Source organism: Ceratosolen solmsi, unplaced genomic scaffold, assembly GCF_000503995.2.
Source record: "Ceratosolen solmsi marchali unplaced genomic scaffold, CerSol_1.0 scaffold13, whole genome shotgun sequence".
NCBI lineage: Eukaryota > Metazoa > Arthropoda > Insecta > Hymenoptera > Agaonidae > Ceratosolen > Ceratosolen solmsi.
Window position 1 is genome coordinate 3,982,270 of NW_011948418.1, and position 15,716 is coordinate 3,997,985.

Here is a 15,716-nt window from a genome sequence, read left to right on the forward strand (position 1 = left end):
GCTGAAAGTTAATATTTATTTAGAGTATCGTTGACGTGAAAATGTAGTTTAAATTTTATTTTATACCAGTTACATCGTTCAATGATTATAGCAAAATTTAATCGTTAAAACGTAATACAACAATGTTGAAAAGAAACAATAATTTGGTAAAATGTAGTGATAAAATAAAGATTTCAATAAATATCAATTCACAGTTAATTTATTCTTATTCACTAGCCTCTGCAAAATTTTAAATGTTAATTTTCTTACTACAACCTATATAGCGATGTTGTATAAATATATTATTTTTATTATTTTAGTTGTTTCAGGAAATCAAGCAGCAACAAATCAGATAAATCCTAACCAAGATCAACAACAAACACAGGCTCTATCCCAAGCTCAAGCTCAAGCTCAAGCTCAAGCTCAATCCCAAACTCAACCGCAAGCGCATATCCAAACTCAATCCCAAGTCCAAAGCCAAGCTCAAGTTCAAGTCCAAGCCCAAGCCCAAGCCCAAGTCCAAGCCCAAGCCCAAGCCCAAATTCAAACCCAAACCCAGGCTCAAGCTCAAGCTCAAGCCCAGGCCCAGGCCCAGACCCAGGCCCAGGCCCAGGCCCAGGCCCAGGCTCAGGCTCAAGGAGCCCAAGCACAAACTCAACAGTCCCAGGCCTTACAGCATCATACTCAAACACATCAGATAGCTATAACGCAACAACAGCTCCAGCAACAGGGTCTCCTTGTCGCCGCGCCACGGCAAATCGTTGTCCAGCAAAGCCTTCAACCTAACAATCAACTCGTCACCATCCCGACAATGAAGTCTCCACGACAGACTCACCAGATACAGCCGCAAGTCCTGCAAGTTCAGCAAGGTCCCTGCGGTCAGACGCACTACGTTATATCTGGCGCGGTACCCGGACAAAATTACGTACTCGCTCAACCGCAAACGGCGCTCGTACAAGGGCAGGCACAGACGGTTCTGGTGGCTCAGCAGCAAGGAACAAACACCAAGACGATCATTATACTACAACCTCAGGCGGCGACTCAGCCACAGACCCAGAAAATGGTTGCGGTCACGCCGCAGGGTCAGCAAGTTGTCGTGACGCAGGTTCGTTATATATCTTCATTTATGGGGATGATTTTGAATGATATTTTGAAGTTGATGGGATAAAGTTGAATACTAGAGATGGCTGAAGGGAACTCGATATTCTATAAAACGCGCGCAATTCTACTTCAGGTGCCAAGACCGCTGCTACAAAGTCCAGCCGTGGGTAGCATTCCACCACCCCTAGTTCCCACATCGGGAGCCATTACTCAGGCGTCCATCGTCGTAAATAGTGCCGTGGCTCAGCAAATCCAGCAGCAACAGTCGCAGCTGCAGAATCCACAAAACCAAACGAGCGCGAATGTGGCGGCTGGTCAGGCGCAGCAGACGTCGAGCTCCGTACCAACGCGAATCGTCACTCAGTCACCAGCTACGACACCACCACCTATGAGACCCACGACGCCACAGCAACAAAGCTCTGCTGCTCCGGTAAAAACACAACAACAACACGCATCGACACCTCCCTCTTCATCGCCATCTTTAAAGGATGCAAAAGACGCGAAGTCGTCAGCCAACCAAGTTAATTCGGCGGATGCGGATAGCCGCAGCAATAAATCCTCGACGATGCACGATTCGAATGCGACGGGGCCGAGCAACATGTCCAAAACCATTACGATTAAAATCGATCCCAATGCCTTCCTTTGCGAATGGAGAGGATGCCTAAGGTAACTTCTTGGTTTGCTCAACTTAAGATCATCCGCGCGTTCAGTCACCTTTCAATACCTTTCCTTCCAGCCCCTAAGCATGCTGGTATCATCAATAACTAGTTATTGATAATCCGTTAAATATAAATTCACGCATTACAGAATAATAATTCCCTAAGAGCTCTAGATAAATGTACGTTGGATAAAATTATCCGATAAATAGATTTTTTTGTTAAAAAAAAAAACAAAACAAAAAAATACAAAATCTCAGAGACCGAGTCCTTCAATATGTCAATATGGATATTTGTTATTTTTCTAGGCAATTTAAAACGCCGCGTAAAGTTTATTTACACGTTTGCGAAGCGCATTGCCCAACCGGAAGCGAGGAAACGCTCTGCCTGTGGGCGAGTTGTGACGCCTTGAAGCGACGAAGATTCTCCTTAATGACGCACTTATTTGATAAACATTGCTCCGACGATGTAAGTACAACAATAATTTTAGCAATAATAGAGAGAATGATAGCTTATAATAAGCTTAAGGTCAACTATATTTTGATCGGTAACTCGTTGTCACACAAATGCTTGAGAGAGAGTCTATTGGAATTTCCAGGTCATGCTTATACGACAGAAACAGTTGACTCTATCAGGTAAAACTGAACTATCAACCACAACGGTTCCCGCGTCAGCCCATCATCCAGGTTACGCGCCAAATGCTGCATTTCATGCTATCAAAAGGCACGCTTTAGAATTTGTCAATCCAAAGGAATTGATGGTAAGAATTTAAAATCGACTTTAAACACTAGACTTTTTTAAATTATTCTTTTTATTAAAATAAGTAATTAAATCAAAACAAAAAAAAAAAAAAAAAAAAAAAAAAAAAAAAAAGAAACAAAAAAAAAATTAAAATAAAATAAAAAATAAAGACTTTAGTGCTAATGTAGATATTTTAAATTCTGCGATTTTCAATTTCAATGTTCGAATTATTAAGGGGGCAGTCTTGAATGATTTTTCTATATCTTAATATATAGGCGCGTAAATCAGTGTTGTCGTAGTAAACATTCAACAACAACAACAACAACAACAACAACAACAACAACAAGAACAACAAACAACAATAACAACCGAAATTCTTTAATCTAAGCACAAAGAAAATGAAATAAATAATAAAAGAATAAAAAACAAACAAAAAAAACAAACAAACAAACAAACAAACAAACAAACAAACAAAATATCTTTGATAACCTAACGATCGAATTTCTTGTTCTCCTCGGCAAAGCAGCAAAGGCCATCCAAGCCCGCTGCGGCCAACACTAGCTCCTCTTCCCCCAGACTCGGGCAAAATCCTCCGCCGGAACAGGTAACGACGAGTTAGAATGCCAAAAACAAAAAACAAAAAAACAAAAAAAAAAAAGACAAAAAAAAACAAGAAAAAAACAAAAGACAAAGTAACCAGCTAAATAATAGACGAGCTGTTCTTTCATATTAGATGTGCAGTTCTTGTGCGCGCTGCCACGTGTTTTTTTGCTTTGAAAATTTGATTGTTTCGCCTTTTTTCCATATGTACTTTTTTTTTTTTTTTTTTTTTTTTTTTTTTTTTTTTAAATTATTATCATTATTATTATTATAATAATACCTTGGCGTTCCATGGGAGATGTGAAAGTTCGACAAAGTATAATTTGTCGGTTTTTAAGACGTCGGTTGTGAAGATGTTGTTTTCTTAATTCATAAAATTATGTCTGAATATGGTTAAGATGGAGCGTAAATTAAGTCAAATACCTTTGATTACTCGAACATTAATTAAACAAAACAGCTTGGCTTATTTTGTTATTGTGCAAATGAAACGTCGTGAATGTCGATTAATCGCTCGGAACAATTGGTGGTAGAAGGCGCTGATACGTATATCAGTTTTTCTTTATTTAATTTTTTTTTTGCTTTCTTTTCGTCCGGAGCTCTCAGCTTATAAAATTCAATTTTCAATCGATCCAAACGAAACGCTCATGCAAATTTGATAAATTGCCAAGTGATGCGTTGAAATGCGAAGAAGAATATACGATTCACGTTATGTTGATCGTACGAAATTTTCGGCACTTTCACATCTTTTCCTCTCTCAGCATGATCAATCCTTTCATCATACAATCCCTAAGCTTTATTCGAGAAACGATTTTTTTTTTTTATTTTTTTTTTTATTTTTTTTTTTTTTTTTTATAGTCATTATGTATCGCAGTTCGTTTTCACATACAACTTCATGTTTGTTTCATTTATTATTTAAGTCTATGGAATCTTAATTTTATTATACTACCTTTATAATAATAATTGAGATCAATCATTTTTATTATCGTTTTTGTTTTTCAATAATTGTGTTTAGCATGCTTTTGTAACTAATGCACATAGTTCGTATCAGCTGTATTTATTCACAAATGATGTTTGCACGACTGCTTCTTCTCTTTTGTACTTTTTTCTCACTCTTTTTTTTTTTTTTTTTTTTTTTTTTCATCTTTTTTTTTCCCTTTCTTTTTTCCATTATCGTTTATTTCCTTTTGTCATTTACAAAATGTTGTGCTCTGTGTTTGACACAAATCCAGTTGTTCTGCGGGTGAAATCTCATTCATTTGCAATTATCATTTAATAATTTTTAATTATTTTGCCTTTGACAAAGACGTTTTATATACCATCAATAATATCATAATAATTGTTTCTTTTCTTTTCTTTCTTTTTTTTTTTTTTCTTTTTTTTTTTCTTTTTTTGCAGGATGATAACGAAGGACCTGTTACGAAAAGTATTCGCTTGACGGCAGCTCTTATTCTCAGAAACCTAGTCATATATTCCGCGCATGGTAGGAGGTACGAATCCCAATTCAATTATTATTAATAATTATATATCATTATTGCGAGTTGGCGAATTGCAATTTCCAATAATATAACTTCCAACCACTCCAGCGTCATTCACGATAAGAGCATTTTCATTGATGTAGCGCGCGAGATTAAATAACTACTTGGATTAATTGGATTAATGAACACTGGTATTACATATGGCTTGCAAATATAATCATAAAAAACTCATTCGTTAATTAATCCAAATTAATTGATGAGATAGTATGATAATGATGATGATAATAATAAATAATGATCACGCTAAGTAATTTTGAAATGACAATTTAAAAATCACAATGAAATTAAAAATACGATACGACAGTAGTATCATATAGACTCGAGAAAATGTATTTTATCTTCCTCGCATTTCGTCCCGTCCCCCTACCCTCCCCTCCCCTCCCTAATTTTATATCGATTATTTGCATTACTAAGAATATTTTATGTCTCTTCGACTTTCGCACAGACATCTTCGAGCATATGAACCGCACTTGGCCGGCGTAGCGTTGAGTAATGTCGAGTCGTCCCGGACAATCGCACAAGTCCTCTATGACATGAACGACCAGAGCAGCAGTGGTCATAGGTGACCTCTTGAAATGGGCGTCCAAGGGAAAAGTAATTTCGATACTTAACTCGAGCACTGATCAACTCGACAAAATAATTCTGATGGACAAATGTGAGCTAATTAGCCGGCTCTTAACACTGCAACAAGAGCACGAATTTACGGCGATGCGACAACGATTTAACGGAGAGGTAGGACGAGGGGTTTGTTAATTTGCGACTATGTTCCATAATCGTTAAGGCGGGAAGAAAGTAAATGAGAAAATGGAAAAATGGAAAAATGGAAAAATGAAAAAAAGTTTTTAAGACAACTGAGTTGGCGCGCATGATGATTATGAAGAAAGAGGCCTATAAACTTACTAGGCAAACCACTTTGCCAATAATCTAGCACATACGGATTGTATAAACTAATTAGTGGGTTGATTTGTGACGAAAAAAAAAAACAGGAAAAAAAAATAAATAAAAATAAGATAAAAGAAGAAGGAAAAAAAAAGAGTACGGTGTTTGTGAGTGACGACGAAAGCGTAAAGCCAGAATTTGATGATAATAAGTGAGGGATTTTAGAGGATGATTATCAAATGGACAGAGTGATTTGAAGAAGAAGAAGAAGAAGAAGAAGAAGAAGAAGAAGAAGAAGAAGACAAAAAAAACAAAAATAATAAGAAAAAAGAATGTGAAAGATGAAATAATATTTCAGATTTAATATTAATATTTATTTTCTCAATGAAGGCGGCAAAAAAGGTTTTTATTGTGTACAAAAAGGACAAGGACAAAAAGAAAGCGAAAGCAGTGGTAAAACATGAATAATACTTTACGAACGTTATAGTTTAATTATAATGCATTAATGTTATTGTGTATGAACTATGTTTTTCTGTATCTCTCTCTCTCTCTCTCTCTTTCTTTTTTTTTTTGTTTTTTTTTCTTGTTCCCTTTTTTTCGTAAGCCACGGAAAGAAGATCGCATTAGAAAAAAGCCTTTTTATTGATTGTATTTTTAGGAAGTGTATAATTTTTTGCTTACTGAATTGCATGTTGCAATTACATGGTTATACCATCGTCTCTCTTTTTGTTTTTATTATTTTAATATAATCTTCGAGATTCACCATAGAATCCAAAAACAAACAAAAAAAAAAAACAAAAAAAAACCAAAAAAAAAAAATAACGAGAAAAATGATATCCTTTGAATTTCCACCATCCACACGATTTAGTTTATAAAAGTTCCAAACTCCTCTCGAGTTTGCGCCTCCGATAATAACGTTTTTTCACATTCATTTTGCATGGTTTCGAAATGTCATAAAATGGTGCGTGAATTATTTTACAGTGAAAGGAATTTTTATTGAGTTTCAATAAATATGATAAACCACTTTTATATAAAGTAGATACAATTAAGAATTTTTGATGAATTTTTTTTCTAGACGACACGATACTGTTTACACAAAAATGACACGTATTGCATTTATGTAACTATCATAATTTTTTTTTTTCTTTTTTTTTCTTTTTTTAATCTTAGGTCTCGAAGGGGAGCAGTGTGATGTGAATCGAATGGAGATTGAATGAATTGTAAGTGCGAGCAAAAGAGAGAATGTAATAACTTTGTAAAAAGAAATGATTGCAGCACGACTTCGTTATAAATGAGAAAAATAATGTCAGCACATGCATAAAACATAATTGTAAATAATAATATCTGTATTTCATTTGCAATGTGAAATTAAAAGAAAGCGATGTACATTTATTTTTTCTCTAGAAGTCCATGCGATGATAGATTAATGAACATTAAAAATCGTTGTGACAAAACAAATGTGCAAACTTCGAATCAGACTAACCGATAATTAAAATAAATTTCTTTGTATTATACAAAAAATAAAAACGATCTTCTATTAAAACGAATTATTAAAATGTAAACGTTTTTGTAAGTATAAAAAATATGTACCAAGAAATAAATTACCGAGTCATCATGGAGCCAAGATCAACATTATGGATTATACGCGGATCTCAATCATGTATTTTATATAAAAATATGAAAATGTAGAATATAAAAAAGACTTCAATGGGTAACAAAAAGTTTTCAAAAAAAAAAAAAAAAAAAAAAAAAAAAAAAAACAAACAAACAATACCATTACCAATTAATTTTTAATTTTTATTATTTTCATTTACAAAAGAATTACTTTAAAATTCATCATCACTTATAATTCTTAATTTTTATTACTTTAATTTACAAAAAAAAAAAAAAAAAACACAAAAAAGAGTTAACATTGGATGTCGTCCTTACAATACGTCCATGGAGTACTAGAATTTTCGTCAAACGGATGCAAACAATAATATTTAATGGACTTGTTTATAAATCTCGGATTATAAATAGTAATGGAGGCACTTGTTAATCTCAAGTTTCGTTTAATAATATGAGACTACAATTTATCTAATGACGCATAAGACAAGGTATTACGCCTCTGTCCTGTTCTAACTCAAGTTAAAAAAATCTCTTTGTCGTCGATCAGAATATAATTACAAAAAAATACACAAGTTTATTCATCCCCGCTATAAACGCGTCGATCAGGCGACGTTACTCGCTCGCTCCCTCACACTCCTCATTGCGAATCATACGAGGACGTACGACTAGGCGCAGGTGCGTTCAATTCACATTAAAAAAGAAAAAGCCAAACTCATTGTTAAACTGCAGCAATCATCCTCGGCAATGGAGCGCAACGACGCCAGCAGCCGTAGCCATTATCCAGCCATTATCCATTCGATTAATCGGCATACCCGAGCTTTTGATCCTTCCGCTCTGCCAAGTCGCACATTATATCATTGCGCAGGCGATCGATCTTCTGCTGAATGGATTGTACGTGGGGGCGCGAGACGTCGTTCGACCTTGTCTCATTCAACTTGAGGTCGCAAGCACTCGGCTCTCCATTTAATCCGCGAGTTCGTAGCTTCGGTAGCGACTTGTACTCGGTCTTGCTCGTTATGTTCGAAGATTCCGAGTCCACGTACTCCATGTCTTTCGACGACGACAGCCCGGGATTCAGGGGCATGCCCATAATTTTGTCGGATCTTCGGCAGCTGCGATTCCATCCCGTGCTCCCATTCAAATCATTAAAGTCGTTGGTGTTCTTACGCGGCGTCGAGGAGTGGATTCGCTCCTCGTCATCGCGATGATACACGAAGCTCTGTAGGCTGAGCTTTTCCGTGGGTAGAGTCATGTCATCGTCGGAGTTGACGAGCATACGGTGGTGGTCCTGCGACCTCGGCTGCTTCGAGCATGTCGGTATGGCACGCCGATCATCGGCCGAGCGGCGCTTGTTTATGATCTTAAAATGCTCGTTGATGTTTTGGGTGTAGCGTTGGATGTCGGCGAGGATCTCGAGAAGCCGCCGAGCCGAGGTGCTGCCGCTGACGTTTACACTGTTATTATTAATCTGCGGGGAGCGTGTGGTCACGGGCCAATCGTCACCGTCCTCCTTCTTCTCCTCCTCCTTCTTCTCCTCCTTCTTCTTCTCCACCGCCACCACCTCCTCCTTCACCACCTCCTCCTCCTCCTTAGAGCAACGGCGGCGGCGCGTCTTACGTACCGGTGTTGGCTCGTTGGCCCCGATCTGCTCGCATTTCGATGCACAGTGCTCGGCATCGCGGTCCGTGTTACTATATATTCGTTCGCGTTTCGCGCTCCTCTCCTCCAGGAGCTTATTTACCAGGTTCAGCGTTTGGAGCATCCAGTAGGGGGGCGTGTGTTGCTTGATTTTGTTAAGTAGCTGGCATTGGCAAACCGTTGAATTATTCGGGTTGGCCTTCGGATATCCCGGGCTCTCGTTTATTTGTCCCTGCGAATTTCTCTCGTTCGCGCACGTGTCATTATGGCTTCGGTCGCACAGCGCCGCCGGGCCCTCGTTAATTTTCGCGATATTATCGAGGTTGTTAATGCGAGGGCTGTTGGTTTCGTGAGCAGATGAGAAAGCGCTGTCGATCGAGATCGAGGTCGAGGTCGAGGTCGAGGCTGTCTTAGATTTGTGGACGGCTGTTTCGGCGGAGAGTCGCTTATTAAAGCAGCGGCCCTCATCGTTGTATGGGGTTTGGGTACCGGAGGTTCGTTGGTTCTCCGGGATGATGTAAGCTATACCGCATCTGGATGTCAACGGAGATACATTATAATGGATTGCCGACCCGTTAAGCGCCGGTGCATTACTTAAATGATAGCATTCAAGTCAATGTTATAACTGTCGGGTGATGAGTTAAGTGATCTGCAAACATAAAGTCATCAAGAGTATATATATATATATATATATATATAGATTTGTGCGTTTAGTGATATTAAAAGTTATTATCGCGTTTGTCGTGACGTTAGTAGTGAATTGACGATTAATGATTTTAAATGGATTGGGATTTTATTTTTTTTTTTTTTCCTTTTGCGACTGGAAGATAATGGGATGGTGGGCCTAAGTCAATTTTTCATTCGACGTTCTACGATCTATACGCGACAAGTCCCGATGGTCGTTTTTGTACTACGGACTTTACGGACTTTTACCAAGATGTCACCATCCATTTACAACCGCGACCTTGAATAAACGGTCGATTAAAAGTTTGAAACATATTTTTTTTTCTTTTCCAAGGATAATGTCGTTTTACATCCAATTGTCATAATCGTTTAAAAAATTTGGATAAATTCTTGTCGAAGGCTTTCGAAGAAACCAATGTTTTCGCGATCATTGTCCAGTGTAGCTAGCTAGTTGGTTGATACCGATGCAGGTCGCTTAATAATCACCAAGAGAATAGATCAAATGCGTACATTCTACCTGTGCGTATGCTGCTTCCACACTGGCTCCGTCACTTCGCATTGGCAACATTTCAGTCGATTCGGTTGCGCGAAGCAGACTTTATTTTTATTATTAATGTTCTCGCTCTTACGACATGATCGTTCGGGACTATTTACAAAGGAATTGAAAACATATAAAATTTCTTATGTTTTTATCGATGTTTTTTTTTTGTTTTTCTTTTCCCTCTTTTCTCTCTCTCTCTCTCTCTCTCTCTCTCTCTCTCTCTCTCTCTCTCTCTGTTCTTTTTTTAATATTAAACAAACCAAAGAATTCTAATGGGAATGTTAATGGGCGGGAATATGTGTGTTCGATAAATTTCGATAAAAATTCATAATTACAAATACATTATTCATACATGGCTGTATAAAATTTTCAGAGCTTGAGCCGTTGGCCAGCTTAATGCATTTGGTTGGAAAGTTGAAAAGTGTTGAGAAAGGCAGAACGTTTTTCAATAAACCTAACGGATTCTTTTCCCCCCCCCCCCCCCCGCCTCAACACTTCTAACAACCATGTCATCGTTCGTTTGGTACACTTCACCCAATTGCAACGATAAACAATTTTATACGAATGTGAAAAGTTAGCGTGTATTTATTTACCTGTAGTTGCTTTCTTGCAACTTGGCTCTTTCAAATCTTTCGTTGGTAACTTGCCGACGAAGTTCGCAAATCTGCTTATTGTACTCGGCCGCCTGAGTCTGATACTTTCGCAGTTCCGTCGATTCGGTACTCCTACAAATACAAAGTTAGCCTTAGCAATGTAACGGGAGGAAGCGTCTTGCAAACACGAAAAAAAAAAGAACCAAAAACAAGCAACAACAACAACAACAACAACAACAACAACAAAAATATAAAAAAAAAAAAAAACAATCAATGCTAATTCATCAGTGGGAAATCGATAGTCGCAACGAGTGCTCGTGTAAAGTTACAATTTGTTCTGGAGCTCGCAGATCCTCTGCTTTAGCCTATTGACTTCGCATTGCAATTCTCGCGTATTGGTCTGGGAAGCCATGGTCTCTTTGCGCGAGTCCTCCAGTATTTTTTCGAGTCGATTGATCGTTATGTGATCCCTGTTCATTTGGTCTTGAAAAATTTCCTGCTCTGATTTGAATCTCGAAATTTGCACTTCATACTGAAAACGAAACGGAACATTGTTAAAATACGACAGTTGAGTACTTTTAGTGTTTATTTATTTATTTAAATCTTCATCATCATCATCATCATCATAATCATCATCATCATAATCATCATCATCATCATCATCATCTTCTTCTTCTTCTTCTTCTTCTTCTTCTTCTTCTTCTTCTTCTTCTTCTTCTTCTTCTTCTTCTTCTTCTTCTTCTTCTTCATCTTCTTCTCATTATTATTATGAGAGAGATGGACATTTTTATATAGACAGTCGATTGTGTACCATCGAGAATCGCCTTTGTTAATTATGCATTTGCGCCCATGAATTCACTATATTCTTTAACGATTCATAATAATACTAAACTCTACTCGCTTCTTAATTTATAATCCTTACGTTCTCTCGCTAAGCGGTGTTTAGCATTAGCATACAGATTTCCTGATTATATTATAACGACGAACAAACAACAAAATACAAATAATCGTAATACTTTTATTGTATCGCAGCAGAACACAGCTCCTAAATTTCTTCTTTCGAACGTGCTTCATGATCGAATAATGAATAACCCTGATATTCGCATTGGTGAGATAATACTTGTAATTTATAAAAATTATTAGCGAAGATGGTTTTTAAATACAGTTTAGGAGTTTTATTAACAAATAATACAAGAATTGAGTGTTAACGCAAATGTCTCCGACAAATTTACAAGTTCACACGAGGTTCGAGGTTAATCATTAAAGTTGAAAATATAAAATTTATGTACTGAATACAAATTGGGAAGGGGGATGAACGGGGATAGGGGAGGAGGCAAGAGAAAAAAAAACAAGCAAACAAACAAGAGACGGTAAAACAGAAATATTTGTCAGTACTGCCAATGAATATTAGTCAGTAACGACCTCTGCCTCGGGTCGCTCTGCCTTATCATCGCATCGCAAGCTGCGCCGATATCGATTAAAACAAAGTTAATACAAAATTAGGCTTAAGGACATCTTTAATGAATAAGGAGTGTCGAGTGTCGGATTAAAAAAAAAAATTTTTTTTTACCATCGCCAAAACAATCTTACAATATGTAGTGCGGAAGGCTAAAGTGTCCATACCATACACGCTCGAACGTATGATTAAGTCGAGTAAGCTTTTTTCACCCCTCCCACCCCCCACCCAACCCCATCGGCATCCCACTGTCGTTCATGAATTCGCAAGCGCACTGGTAGACACAGTACCTCGGTCTTGGTCTCGCTGTCATCCTCGATCCGCTGCGAGAGACACTCCTTCTGCTGCTCGAGGCTCATGCAGAGGTCCCGGGCAGTCCTCAGGTCGTTGTTGACGCGGTGATGCTCGTCCATCGCCTGCTGTAACTGGATCTCGAGGCTGGCCACGTTCTGCGAGAGCTCGGTGATCTGCAACGAAGGCCGATTTTGGCTTGTATTATCGCTCGTCCGCGCACCCCCTCGCAACGCAATCGATGCGGTAGCGGCTCGCGTAAATCGGCCCGTTAAGCAAACCAACTTTTCCCACCTCGCGTTGCGTTCGTCTGCTTTCAAGGTGGGATTGGAGGCGCGATAATATCGGATAATAAAAAGCGGTCGCTTGGTTACAGTGACACGGAGCCTCGGCACGAAGTTCCTCGCGTCAATATAACAATTGCGACCGGGCGAGGATAGATCCTGTTCGTTAACCGGGTTGGCTTATAGGCGAGAGGCGAGGTTCTCATTTACCTGGCTCTCGTATTCGTGTATCATACAGTCCTTATCGGTGAGCTGGTGCTCGAGGTCGATGATGCGGTCGCGGGCCGCCTGGAGGGCGCCGCGCACCTCCGCCGCCTCGCTCTCGAGACTGTGATTGTTGTTCTCCAGCACCGAGGCCTCGAGGCTCAGGCTCCTGAAGTGATTCAGCATCTCAGTCCGCTCGTTCTCCTGCGGGATTAAGCGAAAATTCATGGATTAGGGCTCGCGAAAACTCGAAGTTTGGGCTTTTATGCGATAAGTCGGTTCTGCCGGTTAGGTGGCCAAATGGAAAAACTTAAATTAAAAACTAGTGTGTACCTTCTCGCTGAGCAGTTCCTCGGCCCTCCGCACCTCGCAGACGTAAGTCTGCAGCTGGCGTTTGAGGTCGTGTGTCTCGGCCTTGGACGCTTCGAGGTCCTTGTGCGCCTTCCTAACCTCGCAGCTCACGGCCGCGAGATCGTCCTGGATACGGTGATTCTGCTGAATCGCGTTCTCCCGCTCGCAGGTCGCGCTCGACAGCTCCCGTTGGAGGTTCTTCATCTCGAGCTGCATCGAGTGCATCTGGCGCTCCATGTCCGCTGCTTGATCGATGTACAATCTGAAATGGTCAAGGAGCAATGGGTCGTTTTCACTCTGGGCTTATTCTTTCACGGGCACCAGCCATATTCGTCTTTGCAAAACGAATTTTTCAAGCAGGATGAGAGCGACGGCAGGGTGATGTAGGGCGAGGGGATGGGAGGGAGTGAGGTAGTGGGAGGGGGCAGTGGAACGAGCCGATAAAACAAATTCGAGTTACGAGTTTACGCGGGCTCGACTTTATGGGGCGGCGTTTCGCGCTATAAATATCTCACTCGCGAGGCACGCAATGCTCTCCCGTAATTCCCCATTACGTAAGATCGCGGTCATTTTTATGCATTATATAAGCGTTAATAGGATCGGCTGGAGGTAAGAGATAGGGAGTAGGGGGACGCGAGCTCGATTCTAATGGCCGCTTAGCAGAAAATCGTTAAAAGGCTAAGGATATGATGGGCGGTTGTAAGGTATGGGGGGGGGGAGGAGGAGGAGGAGATCACGCTTGTACATTTGGTTAGACTAGGGATTGCGAAGTGTGCGGTCGTTTAGGAGTCGCTGAAGCTTTTGCGGGTGAGCGACTTGAGAGGTTGGCTCATCGCCTAAGTAAGTAAGGATTCGTTCGTTATTCACTGGCCGTTTAAAGTTTTTTCTACGACGTTTAAAGGCAAAGTTTAAATGAAATGGAAGCCGATTGAAAGGGGTTGTTGGCAATTAATCGGTACTCTCAATTTGTAATGGCATTGAGCTTTGTGAGTTTTTTTATTTGGTGTTGTTTTTTAATGCTTCGAAAGTAGCTCTCTGAACAATAACGGCGCTAATTATTATGAAGCACGCAACCTCAAAAGGCTTTTCTCATGACACTAAAGATTTATGATCAAGGCCGACGCGAACGATAAATTGTTACAACGAGTGGTCTCGTTGCTTGCAATAATTCAGGAGCGTATCCCACCCCCTCGCCCCACCCACCAACAAGTTGAGAAGCCATCTCTGCCTTGTGCATAAATTACGGAGTATAAATATGAGTGTCAAGGATGACTTTGGGGCTGTGGTTTGGAGGATGTCGAGGGACGCTTAAAGCGACAAAGATCCGCCGAATGGTCGGATGAATCACACGTCGCGAGTGATTCATGGTGTGACGGACCTATCGCGCATTCCGCTACTCTCGCCGACTTTCGAGAAGATCGGCTGGTCGTACAATCGATTCGGGATGAAGCACAATGCGATGGTACTTTTGGTTCCCGGCAAATATCATGAAACTTTTGGAAAAAAAAAGTTCGGAATGGAGACGGGTCAATTGCCTTTGAATGGCGAATCGATTATCGGTACGTTGGAGTGTATAGGTGAATTAATTAAGAGCAGTGCCATAAGTTACAACGAAAGCTTATAATGTAAGGTAGCACGGGGCTGTCAAAACTTTTGATGAATAATTGAACAACGCAATACCAAGAGTGGAGATGACGCTTATTGGTATTTTCTAAATTAGATAAGAATTTGAATTTTACGGAGATTTAAATTCCAAAATTCTCATGGGAATGTTTTCTCTCTTTTCTCTTGTCTTTCTTTTCTTTTTTTTTATTTTTTTTTCTTTTTTTTTCTCTTTTTTTTGTTTTTTTTTTTGTTTTTTGTTTTTTGTTTATCGATGAAATGATCACAGACCGAGAAGATAAGATTGCATTCTGATGTCAATTCCATTCGGTCTGAGCTGGCTACGATCACGGGACTTCCCACTTACAATTTCGAAATGCGCGAGGTGGATTAAGAAAACGTGGCCTCTCTTTTTGGTGCCATTGTTACGGGCGCATAATGGATTTTGTAAAATTCAAGTCAAAATCTTGGCCATTGTCGTACGCATCGAGTATTTGCTGTACACCGTAATTGATAAAACTGTATTATTTTTTAATGGCTATTGACGATTTTTACGATCAATGAAATAGTCATACTGCGGGACCAAGGATTAGCGTTTGAAGACACCCAGCTAGTTAATAAAATTATTAGTACTGATTCAGTGGGACACTCCCATCCGCAAGGCAAACAAGAATATCATCGCCATGGAGCATTGTATAAGATTAAATTCGTTTCCACCTGTCGCTTATCTCCGCCCATCCCTCCACTCCGCGCCCGGAGAATTTCTAAACCACAAAAGTCCAGTCGCACAGGAAAAAGAAAATAAGTACGCTCGATTGTCGTGGAGTGAAACGAGCTGTGCCGCAGAACCACAAAAATGCCATTTACATGATCGCGCACGGGATTTTCCATCTTGTGCAACCCGTTCCTATTTGTCACGTATCCTGGAATTCTCGTTCACATTGCGTCAAGTTTACCCATTTACCATCTCATC

The 15,716-nt window shown here is 39.6% G+C and overlaps 2 protein-coding genes across 2 annotated transcripts in view; one reads left to right on the forward strand and one right to left on the reverse strand.

Annotated features, from left to right (window-relative positions):
* Bap170 (Brahma associated protein 170kD) overlaps positions 1-5,435 on the forward strand; it is a 73,607-nt gene extending 68,172 nt beyond the window's left edge. The window contains exons 14-21 of the mRNA XM_011496932.1: positions 300-496; positions 647-1,084; positions 1,214-1,746; positions 2,045-2,204; positions 2,335-2,496; positions 3,004-3,081; positions 4,473-4,564; positions 5,058-5,435. Coding sequence (XP_011495234.1) covers positions 300-496; positions 647-1,084; positions 1,214-1,746; positions 2,045-2,204; positions 2,335-2,496; positions 3,004-3,081; positions 4,473-4,564; positions 5,058-5,178 — 1,781 coding nt within the window. The 3' untranslated portion in view covers positions 5,179-5,435. The remainder of the gene's footprint in view (positions 1-299; positions 497-646; positions 1,085-1,213; positions 1,747-2,044; positions 2,205-2,334; positions 2,497-3,003; positions 3,082-4,472; positions 4,565-5,057) is intronic.
* A 6,527-nt stretch (positions 5,436-11,962) lies between these two features.
* Positions 11,963-13,399, reverse strand: LOC105360380 (centrosomal protein of 135 kDa-like). The gene is made up of 4 exons (XM_011497273.1): positions 13,124-13,399; positions 12,797-12,994; positions 12,240-12,478; positions 11,963-12,017 (listed from the first exon to the last, which is right to left on the reverse strand). The coding sequence occupies exons 1-4, from the start codon at positions 13,376-13,378 to the stop codon at positions 11,963-11,965; spliced, it is 747 nt and encodes a 248-aa protein (XP_011495575.1). The 5' UTR covers positions 13,379-13,399.
* Positions 13,400-15,716: the final 2,317 nt, after the last annotated feature.

Bases quoted from the DNA above. Each gene is read 5' to 3' on its own strand.
- LOC105360380 (XM_011497273.1), bottom strand. From the start codon at position 13,378: ATGGAGCGCCAGATGCACTCGATGCAGCTCGAGATGAAGAACCTCCAA. The intron at 12,995-13,123 runs GTACACACTAGT...TTAATCCCGCAG, and splicing joins AGGAACTGCTCAGCGAGAAG to GAGAACGAGCGGACTGAGAT. The intron at 12,479-12,796 runs GTAAATGAGAAC...CCTTCGTTGCAG, and splicing joins TACACGAATACGAGAGCCAG to ATCACCGAGCTCTCGCAGAA.